The sequence below is a fragment of the Megascapheus bottae genome, chromosome 23 (genome assembly GCF_031878675.1).
Source record: "Megascapheus bottae isolate mThoBot1 chromosome 23, mThoBot2.hap1, whole genome shotgun sequence".
Taxonomy (NCBI): Eukaryota; Metazoa; Chordata; class Mammalia; order Rodentia; family Geomyidae; genus Megascapheus; species Megascapheus bottae.
Genome location: NC_143531.1, coordinates 17,953,695 through 17,972,814, shown reverse-complemented (window position 1 = coordinate 17,972,814; position 19,120 = coordinate 17,953,695). Strand labels below are relative to the sequence as shown.

The following is a 19,120-nucleotide window of genomic DNA, read 5'->3' as shown; positions in this document are numbered from 1 at the left end:
AACTTCCTCTAATATGATTCTTTCAGAAAGTGAGCTCAAGCTCACAAAAGTACTAACTTTTTTTTTGCTGGGGGGGGAGGGTTGGTCATTGAGCTTGAACTGAGGGCCTGGGATCTTTCTGCTCAAGGATAGGGCTCTGCAACTTTGGACTACAGCTCCATTTTCAGATTCAGAATGATTAATTGAAGATAGATAAGTCTTATGGACTTTACTGCCTGGACTGGCTTCAAACAGTGATCCTCAGATCTCAGTCTCCTGAGCAGCTAGAATTACAGATGTGAACCACCTGTGCTTGGCTAAAAGTACCTTACTTCTTGAACTTTGATGCCCCTTCTCATGTTGCACTAAAATCCTTCTAAGGAACAGTTCTACTTGAGAGCTTAGAATAAAGTGGATTTGATAGTCCATTGTACATGTTATGTTCCTTGCTATGTTTTTTTTTTAATCTTGGTATCCAAAAGCTCTGAAATAAATGCCTATATTATTTTATCAAATAATAAAAAAGAAATAAAAATGACTAGAAAATATTCAGTATGCCATTTCCTAGAAGTTGCATTTAATCACAGCCATTGATCGTGATTTCTAGATGCATCTTCCTGATACTTAAATATACATTTTCATATCCTAGAATTTAAATGTGAAGTCATTTATCCAGTGCTTTATTAAAATTCTCTGAGGTGTCTTAAATAAGTACAATAACATGTGCCACAATCATGAATACTGTCTCCTAAAATCTAAAGAGACATGCTGAGAGGAGCTACAGTTTTGAGATTTAGTCACCATGTTTATCATCAATTGTTCACTGAATATTCCTAAAGGCCATACAACATATGACATTATGACTGAATATTGTGAAAGCTGTGACAAGCCATCAAGTTTAGAATCCAATAGTATAGTTTTTATGTAGAAACTTTTAAATTAAGGGTAACAATGTCATGTCAAAAATTTAATGGTGGCTCACGCCTATAATCCTAGCTACTCAGGAGACTGAGATTTGAGGATGACAGTTCAAAGCCAGCCCAGGAACTACAAGGTGCATTAATTCACATACATTGATACCCTTTCACATGTCTTGGTCCCCATTACTCTCCCCCATCTTGGATTTCCCCCCTTCCGTACCCAATTCCAAATAACCAAATACAAATATATCCAATATATCAGATAACAAAATGAGATACTGTAACAATATGAGACAACCAAGGGACAGCAAAAGAGATGAGAGATAACATAGTACATTAAGGACAACAATCATTCATTATATGGCTTTTGTTTCAATATCCTAGAGGTCTTTTCAATTAGCTTCATACTATATGGCCTTATGTATCAAGGTTTTGCTCTGTTGCAAATCTCTGCTAGGAGAGCCCAAGGTTTCTACTGGTTATGACAAATGAGGAAAACCATTGAGCCTAAGTTCCTTTGAGTCTGGCTTACTTCACTTAATATGATTTTTTCTAACTCTTTCCATTTCCTAACAAATGGGGAAATGTCATTTTTTCTGACAGCAGCATAGAATTCCATTGTGTACAAATACCACATCTTGTCGATCCATTCATCAACTGAGGGACATCTAGGTTGGTTCCATATCTTTGCTACGGTGAATAATGCTGCAATGAACATTGTTGTGCTAGTGGATTTAGTATGCCCTAGTTTCTGGATGGTTGGGTAAATGCCAAGTAGTGGAATTGCTGGGTTATAGGGAAGCTCTATGTTTTAGCCTTTTGCGGAACTGCCATACTGCTTTCCATAGTGGTTGAATGAGTTTGCACTCCCACCAACAGTGTAGTAGTGATTCCCCTGGCCACATCCCCTCCAGCATCTGTTGTTATTCGTTTTCCTGATCCTGGCCATTCTAACTGGAGTGAGGTGGAATCTTAAGAGTTGTTTTGATTTGCATTTCTTTTATGACCAGACATGTCGAGCATTTCTTCATGTGTCTATAGGCCATTTTTGTTTCTTCTTCAGTGAAGACTCTCTTTAGGTCTTTAGCCTATTTTTTAATGGGATGGTTGTTACTTTGGAGATTAGTTTTGGAGTGATTAAATTTTTTGAGCTGTTGATATATTTTAGATATGAGGCTTTTGTCCGCTGTATGGTTGGTGACGATCTCTCACACCCTGTAGGCTTCCTAATTAATTTACTAGCTATGTGAAACTGTGAAACTCTTATCTCCAATTAACACTAGAAAACCAGAAGTGGGGCTGTGGCTCAAGGGGTAGGGCTGTAGCATTGAGCTGAAGAGCTCAGGGACAGCATCCAGAGTTCAAGCCCCATGACCCACAAAAAAAAATTATATATAGCTCCCCCAGGCAATGATTTACAAGGATAGAGCACACTGAATAACTTGGGAATGTGTTCTTATAAGTCCTTGGGTAAGTTTGTTCTTTGCTTCTGTCTTAATGATGGCTTTGCAAAAGAAATATTTAATGGGGGAAAAAAGACAGTTTTTCCATGTGTTATTTGTGTCTGAGATATTCTTCACTGGTGTTCACAGGCACTGCTAATATGAGCAAGGTAATTTGTTTGACTCTTGGGGAGAGATTCATAGTAAAAAAATGTTAAAATTCACACAGTACTGTAAGAACTCTCTGCAGGGTATTCAATGCATATAAAAAGACTTAGGATGTTGCCTGAGGCACCTATTTTTTCCCTCAAGTCAAGCTGAGGTGCCACAAAGCAAATTGTGAGGGGTTTTTTTGCACAATTAATATATTCCTTTTTTCTTTCCATTTTCCAGAGGGCTGACATAGGGATTTCTGCCTTAACCATCACTCCAGACCGCGAGAATGTGGTGGACTTCACAACACGTTACATGGACTACTCAGTAGGGGTCCTCCTTCGAAGGGCTGAAAAGACGGTGGACATGTTTGCCTGCCTGGCACCATTTGATCTGTCTCTATGGGCTTGCATTGCCGGCACTGTCCTTCTTGTGGGACTTCTGGTCTACCTCTTGAACTGGCTTAATCCACCACGATTACAAATGGGATCGATGACATCTACCACACTCTACAACTCCATGTGGTTTGTGTATGGATCCTTTGTACAGCAAGGTAAGTCCCTCCGCCCCCAAGTATATGTGTTTTACTATAAAAAGGAATATAATGTTTCCAATGCAATGTAGTCAGCTAATTCTGACAATTCTGTTTCTGGCATCTGCAAGAGTTCTAAGGGTTCCTCGCAGCACTGCTCAGAGGTGAATATTGCCTTCCTCTCTCTAGTGGATCTCAGACACAGCAAGATTCTAACAACAGTAGCTCATTATCTTTTGATGTAAGTTTAGTTTCATCAACAAAGGCAAAAAGTGAATGTCAGAGGTAAGATTCACAAGATCAGATTTTTCTTCCCACATACTCTTGAATTACAGAGAAATAGTTTGGCCCTGATACAACCACTTACTACTAGGTAAAGTACTGATAAATTATTTACATAAGGGATACTGGCATTTGTTCTTTGTTCAGTGATCTAATTTCATCTATGACAAATAGTCGTTAGCAATGAAAAGACATTGCTTTATTTAAGGATGTGATAAGAAATAGTGGGTTTTATTATTCACTTTGATGCACAATCTACTAGTGATTTAACTTAGAATTTTATTGCATTCAGAAGAATGCATTTGCATTGTGATCCATGCCTTTAAATTTGTTGGATTATCTTTGGTTTTTACTGTTTCAGAATAGAATAACTTGTTTGAGTCCATTGCCTGCATTGAGAAGGAAGTGAGGGGATTGGTAGTCTTGGAAATTCAATATATCGTTGCACAGAAATGTATTTCATTAGAAAGATGTTAGTTTTACCTTAATATTTACTTCTCTGCTGTGGGACTTTCCATTCAACTTCATTCTTTTTATTCTCATTTAACTATGCACAAATGTATGCTGACTCTTTATTTCCTTTTTCTCACTTCTATCCCTTAAACTTCTGTAAGCATTAATGTTTTGGTTTTATTACTATATAGCTAATAATGACAGAGGTTACCTATATTTGTTGAAATTTTTAGTCTTTTCTCTAATATTAATTCACTGAGTATTTAATATGAATTATTTATTGCAGTAGAAGAGTTTCAGTTTTTGCATAATACTAACTCATTAAGTATGTAATATATACTAGATATTTAAATTGAAACTTGCTGGGCAAGCATGAGCTACTTTGCCATTCTTGGGCAACAAGTCTGCTGGGAAACAAACATGCCATCAGTGAGTTATAATTATGGGCAAAAGATTCTGTCATAGGGATAAATGCAAGTAGAGGTAGGTAAGGCATAATGGCTCATATCTTTAACTCTACCTATTCAGGAAGCTGAAATTTAAGGCTAACCTAGGCAAAAAGTTCCTAAGATCCCATCTCAATCAATACAAATCCTGAGTATGATGATTCAGTCCTATCATCCTTATTCTGCAGCATAAAAGGACTATGATCTAGGTCAGCCCTGAAAAACTTGAGAGTCTAATTGAAAAATAATAACAGTAAAAAGGATTGGAGATGTGACTCAGATAGTAGAGAAACTTCCTAGAAAAGGTAAGGCCTTAAGTTCAGACTCTAGTACAAAGAGAGGGAAGGAGGAGCAAGGAGAACAGGGGGAAGACAGAGAGAGAGTATACATGTAAGAAAGCTCAACTTGTGTTAATATTTCAAAGAAGGCTTTTGAATTTGCTGTTATATAAGCAGAGACAACATTAACTATGTAAAGGAACCATTGCCAATTAGAACTAAGTTTCAGATCAAGAACTGGTAACAAAATTAAGATAGACTCTACAGGCTATCCTTTATGTAAATATAGAGTAATAGGTATGTAATTAAGAATCCAAATTTATGTTAAAAAATGATCGACACTGGAAAAGCATAAAAGGTCAGATTTGTTCACATATTGTACTTACATTAACATACATTGAAAATGAAAAGTAAAATAGAATGTGAGACAACTTTCCCAGTAACCGAGTAAAGAGTTGATGTACTCTGAGGCACTGAAAGTCAAAAATAAAGTACTGTCAAATAGAACCAATGGAACTTGTCTAACTGGATTGAAGTGTGGAAGGACAAAAAGGAAATATAATCTTAACCCAAATTTGTTTTTTCCATATATTTTTATTGTAATTAATAGAAGGCTTACATTATATTCACCAGATAGAAGGTGCATAACTTCCCAAACATTGATACCCTTTCTCATGTCATGGTCCCCATTTCCCTCCCCCCTCCCACCACTCGTTTTGATTTCCCCCCTTCCCTATCCAATCTCAAATAACCAATTAAGCATGTATAGAATATATCAGATAACGAGGTGAAATATTATAACAATATGAGATAACCAAGGGATGGCAAAATAGATGAGAGATAACATAGTACATTAAGGACAACAGTCACTCACAGTCACTCATTATATGGCTTTTGTTTCTATATCCTGGAGGTCCTTACATTTAGCATCCCACTCTATGGCCTTATGTATTTAGGTTTTGCTCTGTTGCAAATCTCTGCTAGAAGAGTCCAAGGTTTCTACTGATTCTGGAAAATGAGGGAAACCATTGAGCCTATGTTCCTTTGAGTCTGGCTTACTTCACTTAATATGATTTTTTCTGAGTCTTTCCTTTTCCTTACAAACGGGACGATGTCGTTCTTTCTGACAGCAACATAGAATTCCATTGTGTATAAATACCACATCTTGTTGAACCACTCATCAGCTGAGGGACATCTGGGTTGGTTCCATATCTTTGCTATGGTAAATAGTGCTGCAATGAACACCGTTGTGCTAGTGGATTTAGTATGTCCTTGTTTCTGGACGATTGGGTAAATGCCAAGTAGTGGAATTGCTCGGTCATAGGGAGCTCTATGTTTAGCCTTTTGAGGAACTGCCATACTGCTTTCCATAGTGGTTGAATGAGTTTGCACTCCCACCAACAGTGTAGTAGTGATCCCTCCTGGCCACATCCCCTCAAGCATCTGTTGTTATTAGATTTCTTGATCCTGGCTATTCTAACTGGAGTGAGGTGGAATCTTAGAGTTGTTTTGATTTACATTTCTTTTATGACCAGAGATATCGAGCATTTCTTCATGTGTCTATAGACCATTTTCATTTCTTCTTCAGAGAAGACTCTCTTTAAGTCTTTGGCCCATCTTTTAATGGGATGTTAACCGAATTTCTTATCCTAAGTTTCTGGCTTCAAATTTATGCTTGCCAATGTTAATCCAACTTGAAAAAAAATGAAGGGAAGAGAGAGAGCAGATATTTGTTATATCTTCAAAACATCCCAGAGGGCATTTCTAGTCCTTGCTTAATGGATGATTATCAGCAACAAAGGGAGATCTGGGCTAAATATATATTTAGGAGTATTGTAACATGACATAATTCAAATCATAGCAATGTGAAGGTTGTTTGAAGCAGTAGTTGTCATCTCTATGTGCCTTGTCAGTGGCATTGGCTTAGAAAAGGCTTAAGACAGAGTTCCAAGGAAAGAATTATGTCCCCAATGGTGAATGATGAACAGAGGTCACTAAAAAGATACAAAGAAAAATCAGAGTATATGGTGGTAGACATACCATATTAATAAAAACAAAGACTCAGAGCTTTATGGACAATGTTAATAATGTCAAAGAATCAATAATAAATTAAGACTAGAAAAAGATAATGGCTGCATTTCTCAATAAATTGGTTATTATCACCAAAGGTTTGTCTTTCATTGTTCCATACTGTCTGATGCTAAACAGTGGAGAACTTAGAATCAATAATCATCAGAGATTTATTTGCTTCACTCACATGTCTGGTGGTTAATGCTGGATATGATTTGTGTGGCTTTAGTTTTCCCTTAGGGGCCTCTCCACGTGGTTTTTCCTTTCTGGAATAGTTTGCCACAGTGGTTAATTTCTCCATAGAGACCATCTCCAGAATTTTGTGGTCCAGATCAGCATGCTCCCTTTCTTCAGAGAATATCCTGGATGTGCTTGCCTCAAAAGATTTTGAGAACTCGAGTGGCTCAAAATGGTGAAGTTATTAAATAAAATCAATTATGTGTGTTTTAAAAAGCAAGTATTTTCCAATTAAAAACAATAGACTGAACTGGTAATACTTGGACATATATAAAATAAAAAATAGTTATAGTTTACTGTCAAAATAATATGGAATGATAGTCACTGATGCGTATGAAGCAATAACAAGGAGGAAGATTGGTAATGAGTAATGTAATGAAGAGGAAGTACAGAAAATAGTCAAGTTTTGGTAAGAAAAAATAGCAAAGGTTTCCATGAGATTAAGAAGCAAGCCTGGAAATACTAGTATGTTTGAAGTCTGTATTTTCAAAATAAGACAGGCAAGCCTGATCACTTATAAGAAAAAAACAGGGTAGGACAAGTTATAAGTATGTAGTGTGTGTGAATTCAGATTCTGGAAGGTAAAAGTTTAAGAAGAACTTCAAAGTTGGTGTGTGAACTGAGGCACGAGAGAGGTAGATCCACTTTCTATGGAAACCCTCTGTAGCAGTTGCTGGCTGAGACTAGAAAAGAAGAAAATCAGCCATTCACCCATCAGTAATGTAAGTAGGATATTAATTGAATAGAAATAGGGAGTGGTATTAACAGCTGTAATTTGTCTATTATCATCTCAGTTCTTCCCATTCCATTTGTTTTGTTGCACATTGTTTTAGCAAACACCAAATGTGCTGATGATACAGAAATCTCTACTATGCATCCTTAAACTTCTGACCTACACATATGACCTATTCATCGCCTTAGTCTCTGAATGTACCACAAATAATCCCACCACAATACATGTGGAAATCATCTTATACATCCAATACCTTTTCTCCAAGCTTCTCATATTCTTATTTTAGCAGACACATTAACATCCACATGGACACATAGTAAGAATCTGAAAACACTTCTAATTTCCTCTCCTTTCTCAAACCTCATATTCAACTAGAATTCATTTTACCTTTCAAATAATACTAGAGTTTGAAATCCCACATGGATGTGCTTCCCATCGGAAGCACAGAAACTTATAATATCTCTTTCCTTCTCAGATTTTATCCCCTGGAAATAAATGATACTCATACTTAACTATAACCAAAATTATTGTTATCATGGAAATGTGCCCACATGTTTTCTATTCTTCCAATATTTCACTGACTTCTCAAAAGCCAAAATTTAAGAGGTCTGATCTCTTTAGAGATTGTGTAATAGTCCACTAGCTGGCACTTGTCCAATGTTCATATCTCTTTACATTTGATCATTTTTTAAATTGTTGGGATGATGTACAGAGGGCATACAGTTACATTCATCAAGTAGCAGGTACATTACTTGTTGAACATGTTACCCCTTCCCATGTCCATCCTTTAGATCTCATGTTTTTCAAGACATAGGGAAGGGTAGCAACTAACTTCTATGCTGCTCAAGACATAATGAGCATATTACTTAACAATGTAATGTGATTATCTTTTTTTATTTCTAACAAATGAAATAGTCATAAGATACTACCTATCTCCAAAATTCCTGTCACCTGTTGGACGGTTATCAAATATATATTTACCAACTCAGTGGGTGAGTGACTGAATGCTAAATATGGAATGAATTGCATTGCTATGTTAGATTATAATCTAAAACCTCACCAAAATTCTTCCCGTTTGACCTGAAATTTGTGAAACAAGGTATATGTACTTGGACTGTCCCTCCTGAGTGCATTTTGTGGCGAGCTAAATTGAGAAACTCATAAATAAGGTCTCCTGTTGTCTGCAGAACTATTTCTTGACAACATTGATGTAAGTATAGATTGGCTTTTTGGTTCTGCCTCCAGTTCACCAAATTTCAATACATTCAGGGCATAGTCTTCCTAAAAAGATAAATAGAATAACCCAAATGGTTAGCAGGCTTTTCTACTTCTATAAACATACAGCCGATATCAGTGGTCATAAATATGTTAAGCACTTTCCTGTCCCAATTGCTTCCTAAAAGGACTTGCCTGTAAGTTGACTGTACATTCATAAATTCATAATAATGGATAATGCTAAATTGTGTATAATTAACTAATTCATCTTTGCAAAGCTGCTATTCTTTCATTTGTGCACAATGAAAAGGTGAATTCATTAAAAAGACACTGAGAACATCATTATGCTCTGATTAAAAATAAATTAAGAAAAGCCTCATAAACCCTGTGAAAAAGAGAATCAATCAATGGCAGTATCCCTGCATAGACAACCAAGTCAGAGTCACTGATAATTCCCAATAAAAATATTGCCTCTTAAGAGGGAATACAGCTGTTCTTTCAAAATTAAATCTTTATTGACCTACTCTTCTAGACTGAATGCAAATAAAGAGGCATTTCATGTGTTGTTAGATAGATTTCTGAAAAAGAGTTCAGGGACAGCTAAAAGCAGAAAAAATGTCTATGTGACTTGTTTACTAATGCTGATATTTTAAAAGTCTGTGATTTCAAAAACACTCTGGAAAAGCAGTTCAGGGAATTCAACTGTGCCAAAGCAATATGGTCCATCACAGAGATAAACTCAGTACATCTGTGTGGCTAAAACATTCGAGCTTACAAATGTGGTTGTTAAATGCATGAATGAGGGACCGATTTTATACAGGAGCGGATTTTTTTTCTTCATTTTTTTTTACCAACACTCATCTCCATTTATAAATGATTCTTCTTGAAATGAATATACATACAAAACTAAGCTTTGCCTTTTGAGGCTCTCTTTTGTTCAGTTTATTGGCCCCGTGTTATTTTGGCCCCAGTAGTCTTTAGTGATTGGTTCATAAATATGGCTGTAGGTAATCTGTTTTCTGTCTACATACAAATGAAAGACTAGAGGACATTTCTAGTTATTCTCAAATGATCCTATCTGGTTTTATGAATTATGCATATTCATAGTTATGGGAAATACTTAAAGCAAACACATACAGGTTTGTCATCAAGCATTCATTACTAGGACCAAAAGGAAACCCAGACCACTGATGATAACTGTCTACCATGCCTGGCTTGGTTGTTTGAATGTGGCAATCAATGAGAAAGCCACAGTCCTTGCAAGAGTCTTCTATGCAATATCAATGACAATGCTGGACAAATTGGGACCAAAATGAACCACTTTTCCAAGGAGAGAAGCAGAGAAAGTTATTACAAAGTTCAAAGGCAGAACATTCCTCTGGCAGTTGCCTTGCAGATCAATTAATTCCACAGACACTAGGGATGAGTAGATTGAGGGCCTTTAGGAGCGGAAGGGATGCTAAATATAACTTGATGGTGGTATACGACAGTTAACACGAGAGGCATCCCACTGGCTTTTAAGTCCCAGGACAACTTTTGAAAAACAACCATGCTCATCTACTGCCAGATGGACTATGCCGTTACAGGGATTCAAAACTTTTTCACTTGTACAAAAAGCAGAGACTGTCTTGTCTGTCTATTGAACTGGGTCTCAGAGGAGATTGTTGATGTGGGTGTATTCATCTCTTTAAAATGACACAGAGAACAGACACACCAAGGGCATCCATTTTCTAGTGGCGTTCTCAGATACGTGAAACCTTACCAATATCCCATTTGCAAAATCCTGAAAGATGCAAAGCCGTGCAAGGCAGTTGCTAAAGTGAGTCTTCTGTAATGTTATTTGCCGTTTCCCGTTCAATTTAAATACAACAGAAATTATATTGCCTAGCTTTATTGTTTACTGACACTAATGAACACAAAGAAACGAGTGGTTCCCAGTGACAGGCTGACTGGGCTATAAAGACAAATTTCTTTTGACGTTCTGTTCTTTCAGGTATGAGCACCACAAGGGCTCTGTGTAATTTTTATGTAGGTTTAAGCAACATCTCTGTTGCTGTTCATGATTATTGGCAATCCTTAAGAAAAAGAATACCAAGTGCTCTGTCAGATCCGCTTGAGAGTTTCTCTGTGCAGATTTGAAAAGAACAATCAGATGATTGCGTGTGAATGTTTGGTTGGACTAGACCAGTTATTCTATGCACTCCATGCATGCTTTATGCTTCTGAAAATCATCTGACCCGGGAAATCCTTTCTCATTAAAAAAATAATTTTTTTTTGTTTATATGATACCAAGGAATCAAACCTAGGGCCTCATGTATGCTAGGCAAGTATATCACTAAGCCACATTCCCAGCCCTCATTTTTTTTTCTTTTGAGCTTGAACTCAGGACCTGAGCAAGGTCCCTGAGCTTTGTTACTCAAGGTTAGTATTCTACTACTTGAGTTATAACTCTCCTTCTGGCTTTTTGGCAGGTAAGTGAAGGTAACTCTCCCAGACTTCCCTGTCAGGCTGGCTTTGAAACACAATCTTCGAGTCTCAGCTTCCTGAGAAGCTGGAATTACAGGTGTGAGGAGCCACTGGTACCCTGGTCCTTTGCTTTTGAATGGAACTCTGAAAAGTTAAGAGTTACATCACATAAGATCCAAATCAGAATTCTTCTTATAGAGATTCTTTTGAGAGAAAAAAAAACAATAAAAAAACCACTTCCATAACTTTGCTTTGGTAAATAGTGCTGCAATGAACATTGTTGTGCTAGCGGATTTAGTATATCTTTGTTTCTGGATGATTGGGTAAATGCCAAGTAGTGGAATTGCTGGGTCATAGGGGGCTTCTATGTTTAGTCTTTTGAGGAACTGCCATACTGCTTTCCATAGTGGTTGAACAAGTTTGCACTCCCACCAACAGTGTAATAGTGATCCCTCCTAGCCACATCCCCTCCAGCATCTGTTATTATTCGTTTTCCTGATCCTGGCCATTCTAACTGGTGTGAGGTGGAATCTTAGCGTTGTTTTGACTTACATTTCTTTTATGACCAGAGATGTTGAGCATTTCTTCATGTGTCTATTTCTTCTTCAGAGAAGACTCTCTTTAAGTCTTTGGCCCATCTTTTAATGGGATGGTTGTTACTTTGGAGATTAGTTTTGGATTGATTCAATTTTTGAGCTGTTGATGTATTTTAGATAAGAGGCCTTTGTCCATTGTATGGTTGGTGAAGATCTCCCGCTCTGTAGGCTTCCTAATTAGTTTACTAGCTATGTCCTTTGCCATACAAAAGCTATGCAGTTTAATGCAGTCCCACTTTCTCTGATTTGTTGATTCTTGGTCCTTATTAAGAAAGTTTTGACCTGTGCCAAGGAGGTCTAGTGTATCTCCTATTGCTTCTTGTAAAATTTTCAGTGTCAGCTTTTACCTCCAGGTCTTTGATCCATTTGGAGTTAATTCTAGTACAGGGTGACAAAGAAGGATCCAACTTTAGATTTCTGCAGGTGCTTAACCAGTTCTGCCAGCACCACTTGTTGAAGAGGCTGTCTTTCTTCCATTCTATTATTTTTGGCTCCCTTGTCAAAGATTAGGTGGCCATAGGTCTGTGGTTTAATATCTGGGTCTTCAGTTCTATTCCATTGGTCTTCAGGCCTGTTCTTGTGCCAGTACCAAGCTGTTTTGATAATTATAGCTCTGTAATAGAGTCTAAAGTTTGGTATTGAAATTCCTCCTGCGTTGTTCTTTCTGCTAAGAAGTGTTTTTGCCATACGGGGTCTTTCATTATTCCATATGAAATTTTGGATTGCCTCTCCTATTTCTTTAAAGAATGACATTGGGATATTGATGGGTATTGCGTAGATGGGTATTTGTAGATAGCCCTTGGCAAGATTGTCATTTTCACGATATTGATTCTTTCAATCCAGGAGCATGGGAGGTTTTTCCATTTCCTCAGTTCTGCTTTAATTTCCTTATATGGAACCAACCTAGATGTCCCTCAGTTGATGAGTGGATCAATAAGATGTGATATTTGTACACAATGGAATTCTATGCTGCTGTCAGAAAGAATGACATTGCCCCATTTGTTAGGAAATGGAAAGACTTAGAAAAGATCATATTAAGTGAAGTAAGCCAGACTCAAAGGAACTTAGGCTCAATGGTTTCCCTTATTTGTCATAACCAGTCAAAACCTTGGGTTCTCCTAGCAGAGATTTGCAATAGAGCAAAACCTTGATACAAAAGGCCATATAGTAGGACGCTAAATGAAAGGATCTCTAGGATATAGAAACATAAGCCATATAATGAATGATTGTTATTCTTAAGGTACTATGTTATCTTTCATCTATTTTGCTGTCCCTTGGTTATCTCATATTGTTACAGTATCTCACTTTGTTATCTGATATATCGGATATATTTGTATTTGGTTATTTAAAATTGGATAGGAAAGGGGGAAAACAAGATGAGGGGTGGGGGTGGGGGGGGAGGGAAATGGGGACCAAGACATGTGAAAGGGTATCAATGTTTGGGAAGTTATGCACCTTCTATCTGGTGAATATCATGTAACCCTTCTATTAATTACAATAAAATATATGAAAAAAATAAATAAAATAAAAAAACACTTTATTGATTTCTACAAACCACTTTTGAGTATATTTCCTGATGTTTATTGAAAATTAAGATAGCATTTAACCTCATTCTGTAGTATATCCTTATATATGCACTGTAATGTTCCTAACACTCGATTTAAAGTTTCCATCTTCAGGTCATGAAAATAATGATGCTGGGAGCCTTTTCTTGACTTTTTACACTTAGAAGGCAGAACATTTCCAAGATGCAATAGAAAGTATAAATTCACATTACATACTTCACCTTTTCTTAATTTTTTATCATACAGAAAAGTGAGCACAGAAGCAACTCTAACAATTGAAAGCATGACCAACCCTTTGTGTATACATTTACTTTTGAGATAGGCTCTTAGTAATTTTGCCATATCAGTCCTTAATGTTCATTCCTGCTTTCTGCCTCCCAAGTAGCTGGAATTACCGGCATATTCCAGCATATTCAGCTCATCAACATGGATAATTTGTTAAATACATTCTCTATTAAAATGTGGGGAGGAGTATATAAGTGAAGTATATGTATATATATGTTCGTGTGTCAAAACTCAGCAAAAGACCAAAGCATGACCCCCCACTTTCATACTGTAGATACACAAAATTGTTCTCTGATTTGTAACCATGACCAAAATTTATAGAGTCTTTTTATATTTACAGCTCTATCTCTTGGACTCTAAATTAGCAATCCACTTGGGAAGGCTGCACAGTTTGCAGTATCTGCTTCAGTTGTTTCCTAGCAGTTAATGTTTATATCCATTGTTTCCACTCAACTCTAGAATGCCCTAAAATGTTTCTTCTGCCTTGACCATTTTAAATTCTACATCCTTGGGAAACATCTGCTTGGATGTTAAACAAGAGTGATTTATCTAGTCTCAAAGGTGACTTGAACAACACAGTGTCTGTCCTAAAATGTACAAGGGACACAACTAGTAAACATGTAGCACATTGAAGAGACACATTCATCACAGCCCTGAATTTATAGCTGCACTAATACTTAGCATACTGCAATCAGGTCAAAAATATACCAAGTCACAACTTTCAAAGAAGATTATACTGAACATAAACCAATATTTTACCCATTGACAACACTGGAAGAAACAAATTCTACTAGCTCCTCAAACTTGGTATCCTGAACAATAAAACATAGCTTCATATTATTCAAAATGTTTCTTTTAGCTATAAAATCTATAAAATGTTATGATCCCATGATGCAAATATTTAATTGAATTTATATCTCATATCTTTGTGTTTTCCTGAGAGACGGCACAGTTTTTATACTATTCTGCCATCAAAAAGTAGATATTGTCACTATATCTGACTTTGGTACCTGGTGTATTGTAAATAAGTTTATTTGAATTAGGGAAGGGGAGGGAGAAAAAAAAACAAGATGAGGAGACAAAGAACAATGAATGAATCAGTATAACAGTGATATTCACAAGACAATAAATTGGAAAGGAACTTTAAAACTTGGGAGTGGTAGGTATGGAAAATGTGAAAAAAACATGAGAAGGGCTAACAATGTTAGAGAAGTAATGTACTCACTACCTTACAAATGTAACTATATCCCCTCTATTCATCACCCTAACAATAAAATTAGAAAAACAAAGTAGAGATTGAAAGAGTCATAGGTACCTAGACTTTGTCTGAACAAAGTTGAAAAGTGATTTATGTTCATAACTCCAGCAATGTAGATGGCATCAATAAGAGGACTGCAGTTCCAAATCTTACTGAGCAAAGAAAGAAAGAAAGAAAGAAAGAAAGAAAGAAAGAAAGAAAGAAAGAAAAAAAGGAAAGAAAGAAAAGGAAGAGAAAGAGAAAGAAAAAAAGAAAAGAAAACCTTATTTAGAAAATAAAGAAAAATTAGCTTGAGGTATGGCTTAAATTATACAATATTTGAGATCAAACCTCAGTGTCACAAAACTTTTTTTACCATTTGCTACCTAGATCACTTTATTTCTTAACCACTGAGTGCCTCAATATCCACAAATAATAATTACTTGGTTTACCAAGGTTCTTATTTATTGTTGGTACACATGTTCTTACATTTAAATCATGTCTCCATTCGACTTTGTTGCTGGTTTGTTTGGAGATAGAGTCTTATGAACTTCTCTGCATGAGCTTGCTTCATACTTCAATCCTCTGAATCAGAGTCTTCTAAGTAAATGGGAACCACTGGTACTTTATTTCATAAGGCTGTTACCATGGGTAAAATAAAAACCAGGACTGTGTTCATGACACAAGAAAAACAAGTGTTTGGTATCATAATTTTTACTTTCTTGCCCTGTTTTCTGGATGTGGGAAGACATGGAGTCAGCCACATTGTGGTGGGGTTTTTTGTTTGTGTGTTTTTGTTTTTCAAATTATAGGCACTATTCCTGATGGAAAATAAACAATACGCGTTAAGGAAGGAAGCTGTAATTAAACATAAGGATATATACTAGGAAAAAAGTTGTCTAGCTTTTGAAAATCCTCATAATAAAAACCATATATTAACAAGCTCATACTAACCTTGTAACTTTCATGTGAACCTGAAAAACTACAAAATGTATTTGCCTGCAGAGGAAACATCATTACCATGTATACATTAGTTACCTTCTGTTACCTTTAATAAAACATTGGTCAGATTATAGAGAGAAAAGAGCTCATGCCCAGGTGGCCTAATAATCTCTTGCAAATCCTTCCCTTTAAGAGACCCTCCCCATCCCTCAGCAGCACCCTGGGGACAAATACTGAAACCCTAAATCAGACAGCAGCTCAGGATGGCCAGGGATGAAACAATTGTATGAACTCCTGGTTGCTGCACTGGTTTTGCACATTCCTGTTTTATATGTGAATTGCTTTAGGTCTCAGGAATTACTTTTTTTTGTTCTGATTTTAGTTTGAAGTCAGGGACTTCTTGTGCCAGTATTATAAATGTAGATTTTGCATTAAAACCATCTTTGAGCCTGTCTCCTGTGGCTCACACCTGTAATCATATCAACTCAGAAGACTGAGATCTGAAGGATCTTGGTTGGAAGACACCCAGGGAGAAAAATTTGTGAGACTCCCTCTACAATTAACCATAAAAAAATATGGGACAGAAACCTGGTTCAGGTGGTAGAGTACAAGCCAATAAACAGCTGATGGAGAAATGTGTGCTTCTGAGCTCAGGACCTTATTCCAGCATCCAACACATACATGTACGATCTTTGAAAAGATCTAATTAAGCATGACAGTATAAAAATAAACTGAATTATTGAAATTCTTGAGAAAGAAGAAAAGGATGTTTTCCCTAAAATTATTATAGAAGAATTACTGAGGACAAGTTTCAGTTTCCTAAATCAGCCATCAATTTCTGCTTAAAATAATTTTGAAAAGTCAAATTTTAATTCTGTTGATTTTTAACTTTGAGGACAGTTAGACTTTCCAAACTAGGTCATTTCTAAGTGCCCTCTGCTTTTTATATTCCTTCCAAGGAATGCTAAATCTTCTAGAAATACATTATTGGGAGTATAATAAATCACTCAATAAATCACTCCATCCTGCTTATCTTTCTCTTAACATATATTGAGAATCAGGAACCATTGTCTTGTGACCATGTAAGTTCTACTGACATTTCTTTTTAATTATCTACACCGTTGGCTACAAATTCTACATTGAGAATAAACTCCCCTTGTTCAAGGACATCTTGGTAAATTTGTGTTTGTTCCTATACTCATTTTTTAAATAGGTAGAATGTCTACTTTTCTAGAAGACTGATTTATTCTACTGAGAAAAAATAGTTTATCATTTTATTTATTCTGTAGACATCCTAGTAAAAGACAAACATCCCGAGATATGTTTAAATTCTTTTACAACTTAACCCTCCTTTCATAGAGTGGCAGTTATGTTCACTTTCATGCACTGATAAAATTTCTTTTCATATTAAGTGTGTTTTATCTGTCTTAGAATAAAGCTGGATGTGGTAGCTCACACCTGTAATCCCAGCTACTCAGGAGGCTCATATCTGAGTGTCAAGGTTCAAAGGACCTTATCTCCATTTAACATCTAGAAAATGGGAAGTGGGGTTGTGGCTCTAGGGGTAGGGCAGTAGCCTTGAGCTGAAGAGCTCAGGGACAGAGCCTAGGCCCAGAGTTCAAGCCCCATGACCCACAAAAAAAATAGAAGAAAGCCCTCTATCTGGTGAATATAATGTAACCCTTCTATTAATTATAATAAAAAATATATGGGGAAAAAAGAAGAAAGTATATGGAGTCCTAAAGATTATTTACTCAATATTTATTGTTCATAATGTGCCAGTCATGATGCAAGCACCTGATGTTGTCTTTAAAAGGCAAATAGTGATATGTCCCTTTATTGAACTCAATCTAGTAATGAGAAATAATTTATGAATAGTAACTATGCAACATGATTAGATGATAGATGATATATAAAAGATACATGGATGCATACATAGATGATTGATAGATGGTGATGACATGATAGATGATGAAGATAGATGATAGATAAATAGATAGATAGATAGATAGATAGATAGATAGATAGATAGATAGATAGATAGACAGATAGACAGATAGACAGATAGATATTCTCAAAACTCAAATGCCATAGAAATGAATAGTTCAGAGCAATGGAACTTGACAGTATATTGGAATGGCTATAGTTTTCCATTGTTTGATAACTGAATATGGAATAAGAAAAAGTATGGTGAGATATGATCAGCCCTGCTCAAACAACACAGAATAGTTTAGTAGTGTCTGTGTTCCGATGTTGAAATTTGCACATTTGGTAGTCAGGCATCTTTACTATTTTTATGAGACAGTTTTCTTACTAAGCAGTGTTCCCCTGAAGAAATGACTTGGGGGAATCTGTGCATTATGTAATGGCCATGTTGCAACTGTATAGCTTCTTTGATTGTGATTAGTGAGTTTGGGCACAGTGCCTACAACATTAGCATTAGAGAGACCCATGATTTTTACGAGTCAGGTAAGAGAGTTGAGCACACTGGCATTTCCAACATACATGTTATAAATTGTGTGTGTGTGTGTGTGTGTGTATGGCTGTTTCTCCATCGGTGTCAAGACTCTGATTAAATGACACGATTTCCATAAGCACTGATCATATTGGCTCTGTTACTTGCAGACTAGTCCCAGCTGGCTTCTTCAGTAGTGGTGAGAATCAAATGGTGAACCATTTGGCACTGGTGCTGTGACAGATGTTGCACAAGAAGAGGCAGAGACAAGGGCTACAGCACTTTCTGGGATACCCACCCTGAATTGTCATCAGTATGTGATCAAATTAAATTTAGTGGGGAGGTAGCAATAGCAACATTGTTGAATGCTTAGAAGCATTGGAAGGCAACACTGAACTGCATACCCACTTAGGAGTGAAAGCCTAGACCTCACATGTGCAAAGCTGAGGATGTGCTCAGAGAGTCAGAGAAGACTATGGCTGGACTCTGCCAGAAGTCCCCTTTGCTGAAGCACTTCTGGGTCTCAATGGCAAGCAGATACTGCTGGTAGCAAGCAAGGTTTTCTCCAGAGCTGCTTTTATTTTCATTAGCAGACCTTTGCAGTGTGACGGGGTTTCACTGGGTACAAGAATGTGCACTTTGAGCAAATTTGCCATATTCTCAGCTCCTCTTTCTCCTTTTCTTCTTCTTCTTCAAACTGATGGGTTTCACTAATTTCATCCTCCTTATCCCTCAGTATCTTCTTCTTTCCCCCACCTCCTCTGTTGACCCCTCTTCAAGCCCCCATGTACATTTATGTCCAATCACCATTACAAAAAAGAGACTGTCCAAGAA

General features: G+C 36.6%; 1 protein-coding gene across 2 annotated transcripts in view; it reads left to right on the top strand.

The window, feature by feature from the left end:
• Window positions 1-19,120, top strand: part of Grid2 (glutamate ionotropic receptor delta type subunit 2) — a 951,510-nt gene that overhangs the window by 711,871 nt on the left and 220,519 nt on the right. For both annotated transcript variants that reach the window (XM_090356798.1, XM_090356797.1), the window contains exon 11: window positions 2,735-3,047. In XM_090356798.1, coding sequence (XP_090212924.1) covers window positions 2,735-3,047 — 313 coding nt within the window. The remainder of the gene's footprint in view (window positions 1-2,734; window positions 3,048-19,120) is intronic.